This window comes from Phyllosticta citribraziliensis, assembly GCF_038025025.1.
Source record: "Phyllosticta citribraziliensis strain CPC 17464 chromosome Unknown J3D65scaffold_14, whole genome shotgun sequence".
In the NCBI taxonomy this organism is placed as follows: domain Eukaryota; kingdom Fungi; phylum Ascomycota; class Dothideomycetes; order Botryosphaeriales; family Phyllostictaceae; genus Phyllosticta; species Phyllosticta citribraziliensis.
In genome coordinates this window covers 409553-428871 of record NW_027117351.1, presented here as the reverse complement: position 1 = coordinate 428871, position 19319 = coordinate 409553, and the positions used below count along the sequence as shown (strand labels likewise).

Genomic DNA, 19319 nt, shown 5'->3' with positions numbered 1-19319 from the left:
GACAGGACCGGGTTGATGGATGGCACAGAAGAAGCACGGAACGGAAGGAAAGGGCGCGGAGTGGGCGACGGGAGAGAGTGAAGGAAGCCAGGGTACAAAGGGTCGACGTCAGTATGTAGGTTAGTGTTGTTGGGAGCATTCGGGCGTCATGACATGTCCTTCTCTTCGGCTGCCTGAGGTGTGCCCTGAGGTGTCGTCGTCGTCCTCCGGTCGGCTGCCCTGGGGCTGGGGCGGATGGGATGGGATGACGAAAGCACCGGCCCACGCGATCCCGTCTCGTCTCGGCCCGGCACAAACTCCGGCCCACTGCCGTGGCCAGACCACAACCCAAGTACATTAGATGTACCTAGGCCTAGGGGCGCTATTCTTGTCAACCAGAGGTCGAGAACCTCGCTCAGCTTCGCTCAGCTCCTCGTCTATCCTCAGTTCCTCACCACCAGCGCCTCCTCGTCGCCCTCCGCTGTGGCGCTCGCCGTCGCCCTCAACACGTGCTCCACCGTCGACTATCGAAACATGAGAAACGGCGCAGACAAGCTCTCCGAAACTCTGTTGTCCATCTCCCGCCCTGCCTGTGCGCCTAGCCTGGCTGACGGGACCATCTTCCCTGCGGTTCGACCATCCGCGCCGTCAACCCTCCCTGTGTTCCTTATCTGCTGGGCCCGACAACCACCATGCCTCGAACCGGTCCTAGATCTTTACCGGCCTGCTGTCTCACTCGCTGCTCAATATTGCTTGTTTGCTTTTTCCCTTCAGCTGCTAACCCTGCCTCAAGCTTTCAACCCGTCACCGTGTCACCTGGAATACATGACCAATTCCCGTCCAATCGACGACATTCGCTCCCATGCGCAGACGTCTTACCCAACGCAGAGACCAGCTTGTGAGATTGGCGCACTTCTTCGAGCCTCCACCAAAAGCGCCTAGCCAGCCAACTTCAGCCACTCGGCCTTGGAAGCGAAGCTTGATGGCTTTTCCGAGGACAATTCTTGCCCATCGAATCGCGACCGCGGCTAGAAGACTTCGAGAACTGCTGCCACTCGCATGCCTAGGTGAAGCCCCTGCCTTAGCGTGACAATCACTCGGATGCCTCTGTTGGATATAGATACACGACAGTCTCGTGCTGCGTTGCCCACCACCCTGCAACTCTCCTTGTACTTTTTAACCGGGTGCACTCTCATTCATCACTTGTTGTTGTGCATTTCCTTCCTCACCATCCCTTGCGTCTACTGACGTCGTCGTCCAATCAAGGTCTGATAAATTTCCACACTTGGCAGTTCCTCTCCCCTGGGCTGGCACCGCCTCTCCGGATCGACTGCGCCATTCCATACTGACGGGCCTGTCCAATCCGGATTCGGACCACCTTCATCACGTCAAGCTTTGCAGGGGGAACTCGATCTCGACCTCGACCCCGCCCCAGAATATTTAGTCATTTGGGCGCCAGCCAAGACTCGTCATTGCACTCCTTACAACACCCTCCAAAATGTCCATCTTCTCCAAGCTTAGAGCCAAGAGCTTCAAGGCTTCCAAACAAAAGCAAAAAGAACCAACAGCCACTGCCGAAAAACAAACCCCAGAATTGGAAAAGGAAAACGACGCACAGCCTCAGCCTCAATCAGGAGCTATACCAACTGTCGCCGTCCAGGAGGTCCCACAAGATGACCCTCAAGCCCAACCCGAGAGCAAGAGGGCCAGCTGGCGACCCGTCATGAACCGTACCAAGAGCAACGAGTCGCTCAAACGGCTTTCTGCTCCGGTTCTGCGCAACTCCACCAGCGCACCGAACCTGCGGACGCTGAAGCATCGCAGCAGCGATCTCTCCATCGAGTCCGTCATGCTGTCTTTGGACTTTCCCATGCCGGCGTCGTCAACGGCCAAGCAGCCCGCCGACACCATGACGCTCAAGACGCGCAACTCGCTCGTTGCTCCCAACCAATTCACATACGACCCGAGCAAGACGCCCGCGTTTGTTGGCCGCAAGAAGGGCCGTCCCAGGCGGCTGCACCCCAGCTCGCGCGCCTCGTCGTTCATCCGGCTGCAGCAGATTGAGCCCATGGCCGAGGAGAATGAAGGCAAGTCTCCTACGCAACATGACGAGGAACGACTTGTTAACTTGACATCAGACGGCGAGACGGTCGACAGCTCATCCACCTCGACCAAATCGGGCTCGAGCGGCTCTTCGGCACGCTCTCGTGAGTATCCCTCTTTTCTACCTGTCCAAACACTGTCGGCTAACCCGCAACGACCAGAATACCTCGAGAAGAAGCGCTCGGTGCAGTCGTCTGCCAGCACGCTCTCCGACACCACCGGCAGCAGCAGCCCCAGCAGCAGCAGCCCCTCGCGCCGCGCCTCGTGGGCCAACTCTGACCGCAGCGGCAGCAGCGCCGGCTCGTCCGTCTCCGACGTCACCATCCCGCCGCCCATCTGCGAAGGCGTCGCCGTCGCCATCCCCGTCGTCCACGTCTCCGTCGCCTTTGCCGACCCGCCCGTCACCACCACCATTCCCCCACCCCCCGCAACGTACGACGACGATGAGGACGACGCCGGTCCCGTCATCAGCGTCATGGAAGACGACGACTCGCCGCCCGCGTCGCCCAAGTGCTCGACCAACGCCGCGTCGCTGTCGACGCGCTCCACGTTTTCGCTGCGCAAGAAGCGCTCCTGGTTTCGCAAGAAGCACGATTCGGGCACCATTACCATTTTCTAGGCCTGCTACCCACACACATCCATACATACATCCTGCTCTTGTTCCGTGTAATACAAGCCGGTGTACAGATCCCCTCTTTTTCCTTCTTTCTTTCCTCGTTTTTCCATTGCTACCACCACACCATCTTGCCAAAATTGTCGTTCTAGTTCATACCACCAGGCGTTTTTCCCTTTGCTTCTTCCCTTCTCCCTTCTTTCAATCTACCCACTCTAGTCTAGTCTAGTCTAGTATATTCTGGTGCGGTCGTCTTGCGGTCCGGTCCAGTGCGGTCTTGCGGTCCGGTCCGGTCTCGTCCCTTCTAGTCCGATCGAGGCGCAGGAGGCGTTTATTGACTTCAGGTTCAGGTTCAAGCATTCAACCTTTTCCCTTTTGCTTTTCGCTTTGTTCAGCAGTGGCAGTGGCAGTGCGGCGGCCGCGGCCGCGCCGCCCACGGGTCCATCCCGTCGATAGCGCCGCCGGGCGTGGCGGGGCGGGGCGCGCCTGGACCGACGACTACCGCAACGCGAGCACAGCCAAGCTGATGTGTGATGGTATGCATGGGTGGTGCGCTGCGCTGGCTGTGTCGGTTAGTCGGTTAGTCGGTCGGTCGGTCGGTCGGTTGGTTGGTTGTAGATACAAACATGCCCCATACATGAGCACCCCCCCATATGTACTGTACATACATCAAACATAGATACACAACGACATAGACTGCAGACTTTTCTTACACGCTCAAGCTCCACAACAACGCGCCCTGCAGCAGACTACGACTGACGAAACGAACATAGACCAGCCAGCCAGCCAGCCAGCCTTCCCCAAGAGTCCCGTCTCAGCAGGCAAGCAAGCAAGCACGGCACACACCAACCAGAGCAACCGGCCGGCGTACTCTTCCCTCTCCCCTCCCCTTTCTTTCCTTTCCTTCTCAAAACGTGCCAACGCAAGTCGTCGCGGGACACAACACACACACACACACACAACCAGCCAGGGCACGCACCTACGCACGCATCGGCCTCGCTCACAAGCAAGGAAGCAAGGACGGCAGCATTCGCACGCTGGCCTGGCTGGCACTGCGACGATTGCCTGCCTGGCCGCCCGCCCGCCCAGGAGGCAGAGCATTCCAGCGTCGATCGATCGATCGAGTTGGTTGGTGTAGGTGGTGTGGTGACTGGGGATAGACGGAGAAGAAGAAGAAGAAGAAGAAGAAGAAGCAGAAGAAGAAGCCGCGCGCCTTCCTTCTTCATCTACTCGATAACGATGCGATGCGCGTGCCGGTCGAACCTGATTGATATTGTTTGCGTGCCGAGTCCCAAATTAACCGCACCCACGCACACATACACACTTGTATATTGAGCAGCTACATGGGTAGGGGGGAGTCTTATTTGCTTGGCCACCCCCACCGTGCGCTGCTCTTTGCATCTCCTCCAAGTCACCATCGACACCAACCACCACCACCACAATCACGTCATCCAAGCACACAGCAACTCGAAGCACACAAAGGCAAAGGCAAAATCGATTGCAGGGTTTGAAGTGTTGAAAATCCCATGGCCAGTTTTCAGTACCTATCAAGCTAGCTACCTACTCGCTCAGACCGCGAGGGCCATCAGCCCATCCATGACCACGACAACCCCAATTGTGCCCCATTCAATCATCAGAAGCAACCGCCACCGTCGCCACCAAAGCAAGAAGTGCAGAATTTTTCCCCCGGGTCGATTTCCGTCGCTCATCCCAAGCCACTACCAGACAGACAGCCCAGCTCACCGCAAGGCAAAAGAAAGGCAGCAGCAGCAGTAGTAGACCCAGGTTTTGATAAATTACAGGTATTGGAGAGGATGGTGAAAAAGACCAGCCGGAAAAAGGGACGACGAGTCGCTGTACGCACGCGAGCGCAAGAATTGCAGGACGCAAAGTCGGAAGCAAGTAGGACGACAGCAAGAACAACGCGTTCGATAAAGACGTTGCGACGACGAGCCAGTCTAGCCGGTCAAAGACTGACGCCTCAGCGCGGCTGCGTGTGGACGCCGCGGTGGACGGCGCACTGGTCCTTGCTGTACTCCGTCTTGACCTTGTAAAAGTCAATGTCGCGCTTCATCAGAAACTTGAAAGCGTTGGCGTGGAAGATGTTGAGGAAGCGGAATTCACACAGGCGTTTCTGGGATGCGGTTAGCTTTTAATTCAGCGGTTGGATGTTCCCTCGACTTACACCACTGGAATCCTTGCCAAAGAGGACTTGCTCGACCTCTCTGTTGTGGGAGCCGGCAAACTTCTTCAACTCGGCCTTGGTCCAGCCCTCGGGGATGCCAGTGGCAAGAACGTAGCGGGTAAGCTTCTCCTCCCAGGCGTAGCGGAGGAATGGGTGGCGGGGGCTGGGAGGACACTTCTCGACTCTGACGAGGCGCTCCTCGTTGCCAGGGAACGGAATGTGATTGGCCGTAGCTTTGTAGTACTTTTGGCAGTCCTGGCCGATCAGAAAGTGAATCTCAGCAGTGCTCTCGCCAGGCGTGTAGACGATGCGGTCCAGTGGACCACCCCAGACGAGAGCCTGGATGGTGACTACCGTGATGTTGGTCGGGAGATTGACCAGCTTGACCACACGGTCGGCCTCGACACCAGTGTCGTCAAGCTTCCAGTAGGCCGGAGCAGGCGTGGCACCCAAGTCGACGAAGCCATCTTCGTTGCCAGAGGATTCGCTATCGTCATCACTGCACTCGGGCTTGTCGCTGAGAGACAGCCTGGAAAGCTCGACTTCAGGAGTCTGGGCAGTCAGTCAGTAGGGATCATTCATCCGAAAGCAATCACTACTTACCTCGAATTCTGGCTTGATGAATTCAAGAATCTTGGCGACCTCGTTGGAGGAAAGAGATTTTTCCTTGAGCGTCTTCGTCTTTTCGGCAGCTTCATTTCGAACCTTCTGAGCCGCTGACAGCAACTCGGTCTTGTTGTCCACAAGCTGACGAAGGTCCTTGTCCATTCCCACCTTCGCAGCGGCCATACCTTGAAGCTCTACGCCCAAGTTCTTGAGCTGTTGCTCAATTTTGGCATACTCAGTCTTCTTGGCGGCGATCTTGTCGTTGAAGCTCTCAAGGTCCGAGGCTTGCTGGTCAATCTCGTCGTCAGTCTGCTTCATGAGGATGCCGTACTTCATGCTGCTGTCCTTGACGTAGGCTTCAATCTGGCCGATAGCATCGATGCGCTGCGCCTGCAAGAGCAGCTGACGTTCACGCTCCTTGCGCTCGGCCTCTTCCTTTTCGGCCTGAATCTTCGCCAGGCGCTCGCGCTCCTCTTGCTGTCTTTTCAGCTGAGCACGCTTGGCTTCCTCCTGGCGCCTGAAGCGCTCGCGAAGCTCGGCCTCTTCTTTCTCTGCTTTGAGCTTGGCGAGACGCTCACGCTCACGCTCTTCTTGCTCCCTCTTGAGCTGCGCAGCTCGCCTGGCCCTTTCTTCGCGCTCACGGCGCTCCGCCTCCTCTTTCTCTGCCTTGAGCTTGGCGAGACGCTGGCGCTCACGCTCTTCTTCCTCCCTTTTGAGCTGGGCAGCACGCCTGGCCCTTTCTTCGCGCTCACGACGCTCCGCCTCCACCTTTTCAGCTTGGATTTTGGCAAGGCGCTGACGCTCACGCTCTTCCTGCTCTCTTTTGAACTGAGCAGCGCGCCTGGCCTCGGCCAAGCGCCACTCCATCTCCTCCTTGTCCGCCTTGAATTTGGCGAGACGCTGGCGCTCACGCTCTTCCTGCTCCCTTATCAAGCGAACCTCCGCGGCTTGCTCGGCCTCGCGCTTGAGCTGAGCTTGGCGTTGAAGATCGGCTTGCAGGGCACTCTGCTGCTGCAAGTCCTCTTCATTGGCGAGAGGAACCGGAGGAGTGCGGTCCGCAGAGACAGGATTGAGAGGATTGTATAGGGAACTCGGGCGACTAGGAGCATAACGGCTGTTGCCCAAGCCGAACAAGTTGCCGAGTGGAGGCATTGTTGCGTCGATCGAACTTGATCGCAACGTGTGGGGAAGAGCCGAAATTGGCAAGGTGTAGCTCGGGGACTTGGACAGGTCGATTGAGCCTGGGACCTCGAACTCCGGTGTGACGTGACGGGATGTCAAATCACTCTCCACAGCAAATTCCTCAATGCCGAATTGAGCGTATTGCAAGGGGCAAGGGCAAGTTGCTGTATCGTATGGACAGACGCTACAGGGAGAAGTTTCGCTGTCGTGGGAAACAACGGGAGGCGTTCTTGTCGGAGATTCGTTTTGGATGAGCTGGAAAGGTTGTTGGCTTCCTCGGGGAGACTTCAAGATGGCCAAGAGACGTTTTTCTTGTTCGCCCAAGGCCTCGTAACGCGGGTCGACCGGGGTGTTGCCTGAGCTGGCGTTAGCTTTGGAATCATTGTGATTATCAGCCGAATGTCGTCGAGACGGGGGTTTGGGACGGAATTGGTAGAGGTTTGCGGTGACCATTGACGAAGGAAGGCTGAAGCTTACCTTGGGTTGGATCCACAGGGCTCGAGTCCTGAAACGGGTCGGCCGGCGATTGAGCTCCCTTGATGGGTCTTGACGGAACGAATGAGCTCGCGCTGGGAGAAAGACGCCTGGACGAATGGTAGGTGTACTTGACGAAGCCCTGAGAAGCTTCGGACGGTGCGACCGAGCTGGCCTTTCGCGGCTTGGACGACGCGGCCGAGATGGCCTTGCGAGATGTATTCGCTGTGACGGGCTTGAGCTTGGGCAACGGCTTGCGAGCTGAGGGTGAGAGATCGAGGTCGAAGTTGATGCGCTTGAAGTAGGACGCGAGGTCCTCTACTCCCGTGTCAGTTTTAGTCCTGACGGAGGCCATGTTGGGCGTAGTCAAGCAGATCGTGGCAGTGGCAATGGAACAAAGGGTTGCGGCAGAGGAGAAGACTTACAGCAGACGTGGGCGGCCGGATACCGTGGTGTTGATGGTCCGTGCCTGTTAGCGTGGACGGGAGGGAGGAGGAGCGACAGGCGGTGTTGGGTGCGGATGGGGGTGGGGATGGGGTTGGAGGTGAGCAGACGTGACCGAGGAGCAGAAAATTTTCAGGGCAACACCACGCCGCTCAACGACATAAGCAGGACTCGGCGGAGCAGCCTGCTTCAATTGGCGGCCAGATGAAGCACCTCTCATGTGCCACCAATGACAATATCCTCCCGTGGTTGGAGTTTTGCCAAAGGGGAAGCAGCGTGCCACCAAGGACGATCCCGAGTAACAAGCCCAAAGTCTCCCATGCTCTTACGATTCCCACCTGCTATCCAACAGGCACAGCACAGCTAGGAGAGGACAGCCAGGCAAAGGATTTCGACCTCTACCGAACTTGGATTTGATGCGAAGTTTGCATGTCTGGGTCTGCCCCTGGGAAAACTGACATCAATCATGACAGAAATTGATACCTATTCCAGCCTCGATCGGAATGACCCGTACTTCCTAGCTCTTCAACGAGGCATCAAGCCAATCATGAATCTGGATCCCAGTGGATGGACCTACAGCTTTACATCTACGGGCTTGGTGAAGCGGGAAAGGTACCAAGTTCACAGCGTAGTGGGCGTCGAAGAAAATGACATGTCCTAGCTCCGCAGGCTCTTTCGCCACAGCAGACGAAGCCAAGGTGCTGTCATTCACCACTACAGCCATATCCAGACACGCACCTTGAAGGGAATGCCAAGATGGTTGGTGGCACGGTGGGTGTCGAAAGAGAGGAGACCTTGGGCAATGCGAGTGCGCTTGGGGAGCATTCATCTGCTGCTGCGGTTGCGTCTAGAGGGGCGTCCATTTGCTGCCACAGTCACGCTTAGGAAGCAGTCGTTCATTGTCGCAGCCAGACCCAGGGAGTCACATTTCTTTCGACGCCCACCGTGGTGGTGAGAAGCGCTTAGGCAGTTTGGTCAAGCGCACCAACGCCGACGGCGTACATGTTTCTCTTCCAAACCTACATACAATGATAGGGGCACGCAAAGGCTGGAGAGTCGGGTTGACGGAACGCTGTGGATGTGCATCACCAGTGGCACAGAGACAGACCAGTGATGCATTGTGGACTTGCAATTTCGGACGTGGGTTTGACGTCACACCGCCGCGCTTTCATGGCCGAAAGAAAAGCGGAACATTCGGGCGAGATGGGGAGCCTGGGTACATCTGGCGGCGTGGCAGTGAAAGTGAAAAAGCGTGTTCGTGTTTGGTTTCGAGAATGCGCCCCCGGCAGTGGTCGCAGGCAGCAGCAGACGGCGGCGAGGGGTCGATGGACGATTCGACGATGATGGAGATGGATAGCGATGGAGTACTCCTAGAAGAGAGTGAGAGGAGCGGCAGCCCTACAGGGCCCCCGGCTTGAGCTGAGCTGGGCTGGGTTGGGCGGGGCAGACGGACGGACGCAAATAGCTGCTGAGACGGCCGGAGCAAAAGTGGCAGGGCAGGGGCAGGGACCCTGAAACTCACCATCAAGGGACCCGCGGTACTCGATGGTCCACGTCTCGACGACGACGAGAAATGTGGCTGGTTCAACCTCTCTTCCGCTCGTTCTCCCTCTCGCCCTTATTTCCTCTCGTCGTCCACCACGCCGCTCGCCAATAATCTGCGCCCCTTCTCGCACGCGTAGGTAGCGTAACGGTGCGCCGACGCACTGCCTCATCATCGCCGTCTCCCCTGCCTCTTTGCCAAGATAGCCTATTCCACGGCCCCCCAGCCTAATTTCACCCAACTCGCCGTCCAACTCTCGCTCCTCTCCTTCCATCCCACCTCGACCTTCGCTTCTGTCCTGTCTGGCCTCCGCATGCACCGCTAGCATGCCTTTCAACCTCCCTCTGACTCGTCAGCGCTCGCCGCGCTACGAGCCTCTGCGCCCTGACGACTCTCCCTACTTCGACGACGATTCCTCTGATCGTGCCTTCTCCGATTTTGGCGTCGACACTCCCAAGACTGAAGACTTTCCTGACCTCGCCGACCGCTCGTCGCCATGGACCATTGCACACTACATTCCCGCCCTCAGAGGCTACCAATTGGCTCATGTCTACCGCTACGGCAGCATGGCAACGCCCCGAAGACCGCGACGTACCCTGGTGCGGGGCTTGCTTTGGGCTTTCATATTACTACCATACATCATCGTCATGCTCGTCACCACCACCATGATACTGAGGCCCTCGTACACCCACGCGCCGGCGCACTACCAGGAGCTTCGCGAAAGAGCAACCACGTCGCTGGCACCAGGCCGCGGCAACATCAACAACGAAAAGGTCTTTATCGCGTCTGCAGTTTACGACGACAAGGGCAGTCTGTTGGGCGGGCCCTGGGGCAAGGCCCTGCTGGATCTCGTTGACCTCCTGGGCCCGGAAAACGTTCACTTGAGCGTTTACGAAAACGACCCCGACGACGAAGCCAAGGCCGCGCTTGAAGATTTCAAAAATCACGCTTCCTGTAAGTAGCTCTATTGTTGGCGCATGGGCGTCGATTAACTTTTCTAGGCAACTCTACCATTGTTCACGAGCATCTTCCCCTCGACGAGGTCCGCCGCGTCACGCTGCCCAACGGTGAGAAGCGCATCAAGAGAATTGCATATCTTGCCGAAGTTAGGAACCGCGCCATGAGACCCCTGGACACGACGGACGTCAAGTTTGACAAGATTCTCTTCCTCAACGACGTCTACTTCGACCCCGTCGACGCTGCACAGCTCCTCTTTTCCACCAATTTGGGTCCCGACGGCCGTACCAACTACCGTGCCGCTTGTGCTGTCGACTTCGCCAACCCCTTCAAGTTCTACGACACCTTTGCCAGCCGCGACCTTGAAGGCCACAGCATGGGCTTGCCTTTTTTTCCCTGGTTCCCCGACGCTGGCTACGCCGACACGCGCAACGATATCCTAGAACAGCTCGATGCCGTGCGGGTGCGCTCCTGCTGGGGCGGCATGGTGAGCTACGAAGCCAAGTGGTTTCAGTCTCCGCCCGACCTTTTATCCGCGGATCCCGTGTCTGGAACGGCCTTTGGCGTCGCCCTAGCCGCCGGACATCTCGAGTCTCAGATTCCAATTTCGCTCGAGAACAACGAGACGCACTCGGCCATGCGCTTCCGCTTTGAAGACCGCACCTTTTGGGATGCATCCGAGTGTTGCCTGATCAACGCCGACCTCCAGCGTCCGCGGGACCCGGCCGACCCTCACGCACCGTCGGGCATCTACCTCAACCCCTTTATCCGCACCGCTTATGATGAGCGCACCCTGTCGTGGCTGTGGATCTCCCGCCGCCCGGAGCGGCTTTACTCCCCGATCCACAACATCCTCACCCGCGTGCTGGGTCTTCCTGGCGAGAACCCCCGCCGCATGCAGGAGCCGGGTAGCGAGATTGTCGAGCACGTCTGGGAGTACAACCAGCCGTTCGAAGAGGGCAAGGACATGACGGGTCAGTGGCGCAGCGTCAAGAGCATCGCCGGACCCGGCAGCTACTGCGGGAGCCGCAAGCTCCTCGTCTTGGGTGAAAAGGAGGGCGAGAGCCGCTGGATGCGGTTGCCGACGCCACCCGAGCTGCCATGATGAGGATGATGATGATGACGAAGTAGTCTGTCCTGTTTCGCTTCTTTTTCAATTCGTCTCTTCTTGGTTCTGTTGGTGTTTGTCGTCCTATTGGATCAGGCTTGCGGCGTCCTATTTGTCTTGTAATCTTGTTTTTCTCTCTTGCCCCATTTGGATGCATAGCGGCGGCGTCTACACTTTCCTGGCGGTTGGGTCGTGGGTCTAGTTTTTTCCTTGTTGCCGTCTTGCGTACTGTTCGGTGCGCGGCGTTATTATTGCCTCGTTGTTGAGACAGAAAGAGAGGGAGACGAAGAATGGCACGGAAAAAATTCTCAATGTTTCCTCCAATTGGCAGAGCGTGTGGAGGAGGGGGAGACTGCTTGGGCCGGTTCTTGTTCTCTTCCGCTTCTGCTCTTTTGTCGCGCGCCGTTGAGCTCGTCGTCGAAGCTCAGTTCGGCGACTGTCATGTCACGACCTCACTTCCTTTCCCCCCGACCTACCTACCTGTACAGATACCATACTCTACACCACCACAACACACGCGCCAGTTGCGCATGCAGCTAGCTAGCTAGCTAGCCATCGAGCGAGCGAGCGCCGTCTGCGGTGGACTTGGCCACACCATGCTGCCAGCTGAACAGCCGCCCGCTCGCTCGACTGGCTTACTGCACACAAGCTAGACCAACGGCGCAGCCTGTAATGCTAATTTCTCCATGTACACTGATTGACTGCCCTGCTGGCCGTGTTTGCACACGTGACGCTCATGACATGCCCATGCTTATTTTTCGCTCCCTTTTTCGCATTTGTTGCTATTCATGCGACCGAATCGCCTCGTGTCTCGTTTTTTCGTTTTCGCTCCGCTCCGCTCCGCTCGCTCTTCCGTCGGGGTTTTAATGGCATTGGTGGCAGGGATGCGTGCGTGCATTCGTGTGTGGCTTTGCGCGCTGTGCAAATACGACGCGACGCGCCGGCTCCTGCTGGTGTCGTGTCGCTGCTGCAGCAGCTGCTGTCGCTCCACATACTCAGAATACATGGCCCTGTGCCGGCTCATGGCGTCGCGAGAAAGAAAAAAAACGGACAGGGTTTGTGAGAAAGAGGAAGAGGGAGAAGGAGGGTGTTTGATAGAATCACTCTAGATGCTCTGCCCGTGTAGGTAGGCAGGCAATTGGAGGCAGGTAGATAGGTAAGCACATTGTAGTTGAAGCACCTACATAGACATCGGTGCAAGAATTGACGTGCATATACTACATGGATAGCTTGCATACACGTACAGCTACAGGCAGTCATATCGCGAGTGACGTGCAGGAAGACGGTCGATGTCGTTTGATTGGCTGGCTAGGTGGCTAGTGAATTGTTGAGCAGGGATGGCACACGGTCTTCCCCACCACCACCACCACCACTTCTCTGTCAATTTCGACGTGCGATCTTCCTGCAATCCAACAACGACGCCAATGTGAGAGAAGTGGACAACGGAGCCAAAGTTGACGCGCTCGCTGTTTATCTGTCTATCTGGCTGCTACAGTGATGATTGAGATGCCTTCGCCGTAGGAAAAGTGCATGTGAAACTGCAAATGCTTCCTTCGCATGCTATGTGGTATGTCCGCAGACGAAACGAAAGAGATGCTTCTCTGCCCACGTCTTCTTCTTTCCATCTTCCGCCGCTCGTGTCTTTCTTCTTGTCTTCCTCTCTGGCGAGGCGGTGACGGGCATGGCTAACGCGAACAGTTAGCTAGGAGGTGAAGCTGTCTGGCTCGACGATTTGGCTCGGATTAACGCGCCTCGTCACGACTTTGGTGCACGATTTACTGCTTCTGCGGCTGGCTTCGCGATCCGTTTGGCGGCGTGTCGACTCTTCGTGCCTGTGGCCGTGGCTATCGCAGCAGGCGGCGTCGCTTCTGGGTCGATTTGCGGCGAGCGTCGGCTGAGCTACTCTAGCTAGCAGCGGACGGACGGCATCGCAGTGTCCCAAGTGCGGACATCACGACTACCTACCGTATAGATGGTACCGGACCTTACCTACGTACCTTACCGACCTGTACCTTCAGTAGCATCCGGAGAACGATGACGCAGCCCCCATGGCGCCCCCTGGGCATCCCCTCCCCCTCTCCAATCCACCCCCTCACCACACCCCCCACACTCACACTCCTCACACTCCTGACCCTCCTCACCACCATCTCCCTCCTCTTCCTCGCCATCTACCGCCTCTACCTCAGCCCCCTCGCCCCCTTTCCCGGCCCCACGCACGCCGCCCTAACGCCCCTGGTCGAATTCCACGACAACGTCCTCCGCAGCGGCCGCTTCGTGTGGCGCCTGCGCGCCTGGCACGCGCGCTACGGGCCCATCGTGCGCATCAGCCCGACTGAGCTGCACGTCGCGGACCCGGCCTTCCACGCCGCGCTGTACGTCAGCGGGCGGGTGCGGCGCACGCACAAGTGCGCCTGGCACGCGAAGCTGTTTGGGTCGACGCGGACGACGGTCGGCGCCGTGGGGCACGAGGTGCATCGCGCCAGGCGCGAGCCGCTGGCGGCGTTTTTGGCGCGGCGGAATGTTGTCGGGGGACCTTTGGAGGAGGTGGTTTGGAGGGGGGTTGGGCGGTTGGGGGAGGTTTTGAGGGGGAGGGCTGTCTGGGATGATGGCGATGATGAGGGTGGTGGTGGTGGTGGTGGCTGTGAGGAAGAAGAGGAGAACAGCGGTGCCGTCAATCTGTCTGCGGCCCTCGCGGCGTGCAGTGCGGATATCGTGGGCGCATGTGCGCTGGGCGAGGGGTTCGGATTGTTGGAGCGCGAGGACATGGGCGAGGAGTGGTGGCGGTTGATGCTGGTACGTCTCTTCTCCTTCGACCTACCCCTTTCCCGTGGGTCAATAACGAGCTACCCCTTGTTTGGCGATGGCGAGAGAAGAAGCTGGATTGACGCGTTGTTCACGACATGTAGGACCTCAGCCGCAACACGCACCTGATGAAGCACGTCGGCTTCGTCTACACCCTCTTCACCTGGCTGCCGCAGCGGCTCGTCGCCCTCGTCCACCCGCTCACCAAGCAGCTCTTCGACGTGCAAAACAGCATCGACGCCCGCATCCGCGAGGCGAAGGCCTCTCTCTCCTCTGCGTCACCGTCTCCAAGCTCTTCTTCAGCAGACAAGACGATTCCTGTATGCCCTGCCCCTGTCGTGGAAGAGGAGACTACGCTGCTGAGATGTCTTCTTACGGCGCATCCGACGCTTCACAGCGGCGCCGCGCTGCCAGACGAGCTGTTCACCCTCCTCGGCGCCGGCACGCTGAGCACCAGCCACGCCCTGTCTGTCCTGCTCTACCACGTCCACGCGCACCCGCCCTACCTGTCGCGTCTGCGCGCCGAACTCCTCCCTCTCTACACCTCTCCTTGTCCCCATCCCTCACTGTCCTCCCTGCAGGCCCTCCCCTTCCTCACCGCCTGCATAACCGAAGCCCTCCGCCTGAGCCACGGCGTCGCCGGCCGCCTGCCGCGCGTCGCCCCCGACGACGACCTCGCGTACACGGACCCCGCGAGCGGCCGCGCGTGGCGCGTCCCGCGCGGCACCGCGGTCAGCATGACACACATGTTCATGCATCTGGACGAGCGGCTGTTTGCGGCGCCGATGGAGTTTGTGCCGGAGAGGTGGATGGGCGGGGGAGGGTTGGGGCAGGAGGAGGCTGTCGCGCAGATGAAGCGGCACTTTGCGCCGTTCGGGCGCGGCAGCCGCGCGTGTGTCGGCCGCGACCTCGCCGTCGCCGTCATGGCGGCGGTTGTGGGGGAGGTGGTGGGCGCGTTGTGGGTTGGTGGTGGTGGTGGTGGCGTGGAAGACGACGGGGCACGCCATGGCTGCGCAAAACAAGAAGGAAAACAAGAAGAAAAAGAAGAAGCAGCAGAAGATGAAAGAAAGGCCTCCGGAGTCGGAGTCCACCTCCAACTCTTCCACACCCCGCGCGCCGAAGTCGAAGTCGCGCGCGACTGGTTCGGCGGCGTGCCGGCGGCGGGGCTGCGCTGTCGAGGCGTCAGAATGAGGGTGCTGAGGCGGAGAGGCGGCAACGGCGAGGTGGTGGAATAAGGATGACTATAGATATCTAGAATGGAGGGAGGTGCTAGAAGGCTGGGGTTGGGCGACTGTGTAGATGGCGGCGTGATGAAGGATAGATAGGTGTGGATGTATTGGTCTTCCGTTGTGATCTTTTGCGCCGAGATTCGGTTGCTAAAGTCGTGGCACACATGCGCTGCCGACTACTACATTCGATGCTTGAATGCTCCCTATCTGTCAGTTGTTGATACGGGGTATGGATGCCTCCCATCAGCCATCATTTACTGTACATGAATGCTTCCTGATTGGCGAGACTGGTTCCCTTTTCTCGTTGTGTGTGCCACAACTTTTGTGGCCGGCACGGGCGGCTTTTTGGGAAATCTGTGGAGAAGATTGCCTCTCATGTTCTCGCAACACCCTCCGCCTTCGCAAGCTCTTCGCCATTGGCAGATGATGCGGTGTTTTGAGCTAGAAGGAGACGAGCAAGCCAAGTCCGATGGGGCTCGATTGGATGAATAAGGTGGAGGAGGATGAAGTACGTTGTCACAAGACACTGATTTGAAGATGGTGCTGAGAGAGAGCGGATGGCGGTGATGTGACGGTGCTGTGCTCTGATGGTTGGCAGCTATCTCACGCTTATGCAGGATGAAAGGTGAGCTCGGGTTGGTTTGAAATTGTGATGTTGGCAGGAGTTCCCTGAATCTAAGTGGGTATCTCGTGCTTCTTCGTTTATGTGGTGGCTTTGTAATGCTCCTTTGGCGGCTTGCTGAGGTGCCTGTCTAGGCGAATCGTGCCCAGGCGATGCAGCTGGGTCGAATTGTGGATGCCTGAGTACTCTGCGAGAAGAGAATGATCATGTGCCATCCGCAACTCTGACCAATGCTCCTCTCAAGGTAATGGAGTCATTTACGGGCGAAGAAGGGGCGGGGGGGAGGGGGTAAGAATGGCAATGCGAGCAAGCAACTCAGTCTTTGGCCTTGTCCCTCATCTCGCCCCACAGCCGATCCACGACCTGGAAGATGGCCGTCACAGCCTTCATGGTGGTCTCGTCGACCTCGTTCGCGCCGCCGCCGAACCGCTGCTGGATCTTGTCTGGATGCCACCGCACTCGCTCTCTTTTCAGCGTGTCCATGAGCTCGCCCTCGGGGATCGGGACATTGAGCCAGAAGCGCTCGACCTCTTCACGACCCACATGCCGCATTTTCCCACTCTCCACAGGCCACGGCAAAAGATCCTTGGGTCCGCGGCTCTCCTCCTCAGTGTTGTTCTTGCCGGCAGCAATGTCGTCCCACCTCTTGAGATAGGCCTCCCAGACAGACTTCCACTTCTTGCCCTGCCGCCTGGTCTCGCCTCTGCGCAGGCTCTCCTCCACTCGTCGCCGAAACTCTTCGCCTTCCCTTTCTTTCCTGGCACCTTCTTCTCTGTACCTCTTCTCCTCGGCCTTTCGCCTTTCTTTGTCCCTCTCGCGCCGTTCCCTCTCTTCAATGACGTGCTGGTGCGTCTTTTCCCACATTTTTGTGCGCACGTACTCGGCGTACTCTTCGTCTGTCATGGACTCTAGAAACCCAGCATCCTCTGCCGAGGGCGAGCCGTCGGGGCGAGGGTACGTGTGGATAGGCTGGCCGTACACGCCTTCCCAGAACAATGCACCCTCATCGTCGGCCATGGCGTCAAATAGCGAGAGGCGAAATGCAGTGTTGGGGGAGAGCGGCTCTTCTTCCACAGGTTCAGCAGCGGCTTGGGACGGAGTTTCCTGGCGCCGACTGCGATGGTGGCCGTGATGACGACGGTGATGTCGCCGGCGGTGCTGATCATGGTCGTGTCTTGAGGAATCGGTCCCATCTTCAGAGTGTTTGCGCCGCCGCGAGCGGTGGTGGTCGAGGTCGTCGTCGTCGCACTCTCTGCGCGAACACTTTGATTTGAAGCGGAATTTGGACGGGTTGGCTCTGGCATACTCTTCATCTAGCCGGCCGTCTGCGGAAGTAGGAGACGTCATGTTTGTATCGCATGTCGCAGGTGGTGCTGAAAGCAGTTGTCGTGATCATCTTTGGTAAATGCAGAGTGACGTTCAAGTCAGGCGCAGGGATTGCCGATGATTATCCGCGTACGTAAGCAGATTTCGTCCATGCTTCACCAGTGCAAGCTTTATGATCTCCTCCCTACAACACACCATGAGTCTGCAGTACGGGCTCAACATCAAGAAAAAGCCCGGACAAGCTCCATCGAGGGCCAAGCCCAAGGCGCTCTTTGGCGACGACGATTCGGACAAGGAGGACACCGCCAACGACAATGTGGAAGAGGTTGGCGCTTTCGACCTGGACGCGTCATCCAAGGCCTCCACCAAATTGAAACCGCGTCCCAAGGAGACCTCGTCCAAGCAGCCGTCCAAATCCCAAGTCAGTCCTTACGGGGATCTGTCCAGCCTACGAAGCCAGCGCAAGCAGCAGGAAGAGGCCGAAGCTCTCGACCCCAGCGTTTACGACTACGACGCCGCGTACGATGCGCTCCATGCAAACGATGCGGCGAGAAAGGCAAAGGAGCGAGCGGAAGCTGCGCAGAGGAAGCCGAAATACATGGAGGGCCTGCTTGCTTCTGCCGAGGTCCGCAAGCGCGACCAGCTCCGCGCCAAGGAGAAGCAGCTTCAGCGAGAGCGAGAGGCAGAGGGCGATGATTTCGCCGACAAGGAAAAATTTGTGACTGAGGCATACAAGAAACAGCAAGAGGACCTGCTCAAGCTGGAGGAGGAGGAGAAGCGCAAAGAAGAGGCAGAGCGAAAGAAGCGTGGCCCAGGCATGTCGGGTTTTTACAAGAACATGATGAATGAGCAAGAAAAAAGGCACCAAGAGGTCATCGAGGCTACTGAAAAGGCGCAGGCGGGTGCTTTGGAAATCCCAAGTGAGGAGGAGCTCAAACAAAAGAGCGATGCCGAACTTGCCAAGGAAATGAAGGGAAAGGGCGTCGACGTGATGATCAACGACGAAGGCCAGGTCGCGGACAAACGCCAACTCCTCACGGCCGGTCTGAATATTGCTCCCAAGCCCAAACAGCCCTCGGCTGCACCCGCAGCTTCGTCTCGCACGTCGTCGTCCCAGCAGCAAGCCCACCAGGGCCGCAACAGCAATAGAAACGCGGTGAGAGAACGCCAGAGCCGATTGGTAGAGCAACAGCTCGAACAGGCGGCGAAGCGTGCTGCGGACCAGGAGGCTGAAGAAGCTGCCAAATTGGAGCACGCGGCAAAGAGTCGCAAGACGACCAACGACATCAGCAGCGCCAAGGAGAGATATCTCCAGCGCAAGAGAGAAGCTGCAGCAGCTGCCGGTAAAAAGGAGTGAACTATTCCAAGCATGGTGTTTTGAAACTCCTGCATGTTCAGGCCGTGACGTCTGGTCGTCGTGTACAGCTTACGCACTCGTCATGCTCATATAGAGACCTACAACTGTAAGTGTTTCATTCTTCAAACCAAACATTGTTTCCAAAAGCTTCGCAATCTTTTTCCCTTCATACAGTGGTTTTGGAAGTCCTGCCCGGGCCGCGGCAGGGATGGCGCTGCGTTGTGGAAAAGTGTCGTAGACGCACCATGCCGGGCCCAAAATCAACGGTGCTTTGACTGCGCCCCGAGCCCGCTTCCGCTCATTGCTTTTGGGCGAGATGCTTTTTTCAAAGCCCGAGAGTATAAGACGGAGCTTACATACGTGCACTGCACTCATTTGTCGCACAGAATAGGATATTCGGCTCGCTAACATCCGAACAGAGGCCGTGGAGGTTCCGCCAAGTGGCTCATTGGAATTGCACGGCACGAAGCAGTGGAACAATCGCTAATGCCTCTGCCGCATGCCACGTCCGATCATGCGGTCCAACATTGAGCACGCGCATTAGACAGCGAGAGATGCCACCTTGGGAAAAGGCTTTTCTTCGCTGGCCAAATCGGACAGCGGATATTGCTGTGGCTCCTCGCACATGATTGCGCAGCTGAACAAAAGAGGGGCAGCTGCGCAGGTGGGGCACCAATGTACCGAATCGAGACGCTGGGGATCAAAAGTACATACAGGAATTGGATCAGCCCATGTGTGGAGGATGCATGACGAGAAGTAGCCTCCGGAGGTTTGCTGACGGCCGAGGGT

General features: G+C 57.8%; 6 protein-coding genes across 6 annotated transcripts; 4 read left to right on the top strand and 2 right to left on the bottom strand.

The window, feature by feature from the left end:
- The first annotated feature begins 1326 nt into the window (after positions 1-1326).
- On the top strand, positions 1327-2984 carry J3D65DRAFT_151832 (uncharacterized protein). Its single transcript, XM_066794091.1, has 3 exons — positions 1327-2066; positions 2118-2186; positions 2244-2984. Exons 1-3 carry the CDS (start codon positions 1478-1480, stop codon positions 2699-2701), a joined length of 1116 nt encoding a protein of 371 aa, XP_066650518.1. The 5' UTR covers positions 1327-1477; the 3' UTR covers positions 2702-2984.
- Positions 2985-4676: 1692 nt separating this feature from the next.
- On the bottom strand, positions 4677-7497 carry J3D65DRAFT_607347 (uncharacterized protein; the record flags this gene model as incomplete). The annotated part of the gene is made up of 4 exons (XM_066798497.1): positions 4677-4829; positions 4881-5432; positions 5484-7039; positions 7146-7497. The coding sequence occupies 4 exons, from the start codon at positions 7495-7497 to the stop codon at positions 4677-4679; spliced, it is 2613 nt and encodes an 870-aa protein (XP_066650517.1).
- Positions 7498-9283: 1786 nt separating this feature from the next.
- On the top strand, positions 9284-11338 carry J3D65DRAFT_151781 (cryptococcal mannosyltransferase 1-domain-containing protein). The gene is made up of 2 exons (XM_066794090.1): positions 9284-10083; positions 10131-11338. The coding sequence occupies exons 1-2, from the start codon at positions 9456-9458 to the stop codon at positions 11189-11191; spliced, it is 1689 nt and encodes a 562-aa protein (XP_066650516.1). The 5' UTR covers positions 9284-9455; the 3' UTR covers positions 11192-11338.
- Positions 11339-13228: 1890 nt separating this feature from the next.
- On the top strand, positions 13229-15231 carry J3D65DRAFT_561184 (cytochrome P450; the record flags this gene model as incomplete). The annotated part of the gene is made up of 4 exons (XM_066797506.1): positions 13229-13789; positions 13850-13987; positions 14101-14962; positions 15083-15231. The coding sequence occupies 4 exons, from the start codon at positions 13229-13231 to the stop codon at positions 15229-15231; spliced, it is 1710 nt and encodes a 569-aa protein (XP_066650515.1).
- Positions 15232-16162: 931 nt separating this feature from the next.
- On the bottom strand, positions 16163-17194 carry J3D65DRAFT_648387 (uncharacterized protein; the record flags this gene model as incomplete). Its single annotated transcript, XM_066802387.1, has 1 exon — positions 16163-17194. One exon carries the CDS (start codon positions 17192-17194, stop codon positions 16163-16165), a length of 1032 nt encoding a protein of 343 aa, XP_066650514.1.
- Positions 17195-17369: 175 nt separating this feature from the next.
- Positions 17370-19017, top strand: J3D65DRAFT_672054 (putative nuclear speckle splicing regulatory protein 1 like protein; the record flags this gene model as incomplete). Its single annotated transcript, XM_066803445.1, has 2 exons — positions 17370-18516; positions 18950-19017. 2 exons carry the CDS (start codon positions 17370-17372, stop codon positions 19015-19017), a joined length of 1215 nt encoding a protein of 404 aa, XP_066650513.1.
- Positions 19018-19319: the final 302 nt, after the last annotated feature.

Coding starts and splice junctions, on each gene's coding strand:
- J3D65DRAFT_151832 (XM_066794091.1), top strand. CDS start 1,478: ATGTCCATCTTCTCCAAGCTTAGAGCCAAGAGCTTCAAGGCTTCCAAA. Junction 2,067..2,117: donor CATGGCCGAGGAGAATGAAG/GCAAGTCTCCTA, acceptor ACTTGACATCAG/ACGGCGAGACGGTCGACAGC. Junction 2,187..2,243: donor CGGCTCTTCGGCACGCTCTC/GTGAGTATCCCT, acceptor CGCAACGACCAG/AATACCTCGAGAAGAAGCGC.
- J3D65DRAFT_151781 (XM_066794090.1), top strand. CDS start 9,456: ATGCCTTTCAACCTCCCTCTGACTCGTCAGCGCTCGCCGCGCTACGAG. Junction 10,084..10,130: donor TTTCAAAAATCACGCTTCCT/GTAAGTAGCTCT, acceptor TAACTTTTCTAG/GCAACTCTACCATTGTTCAC.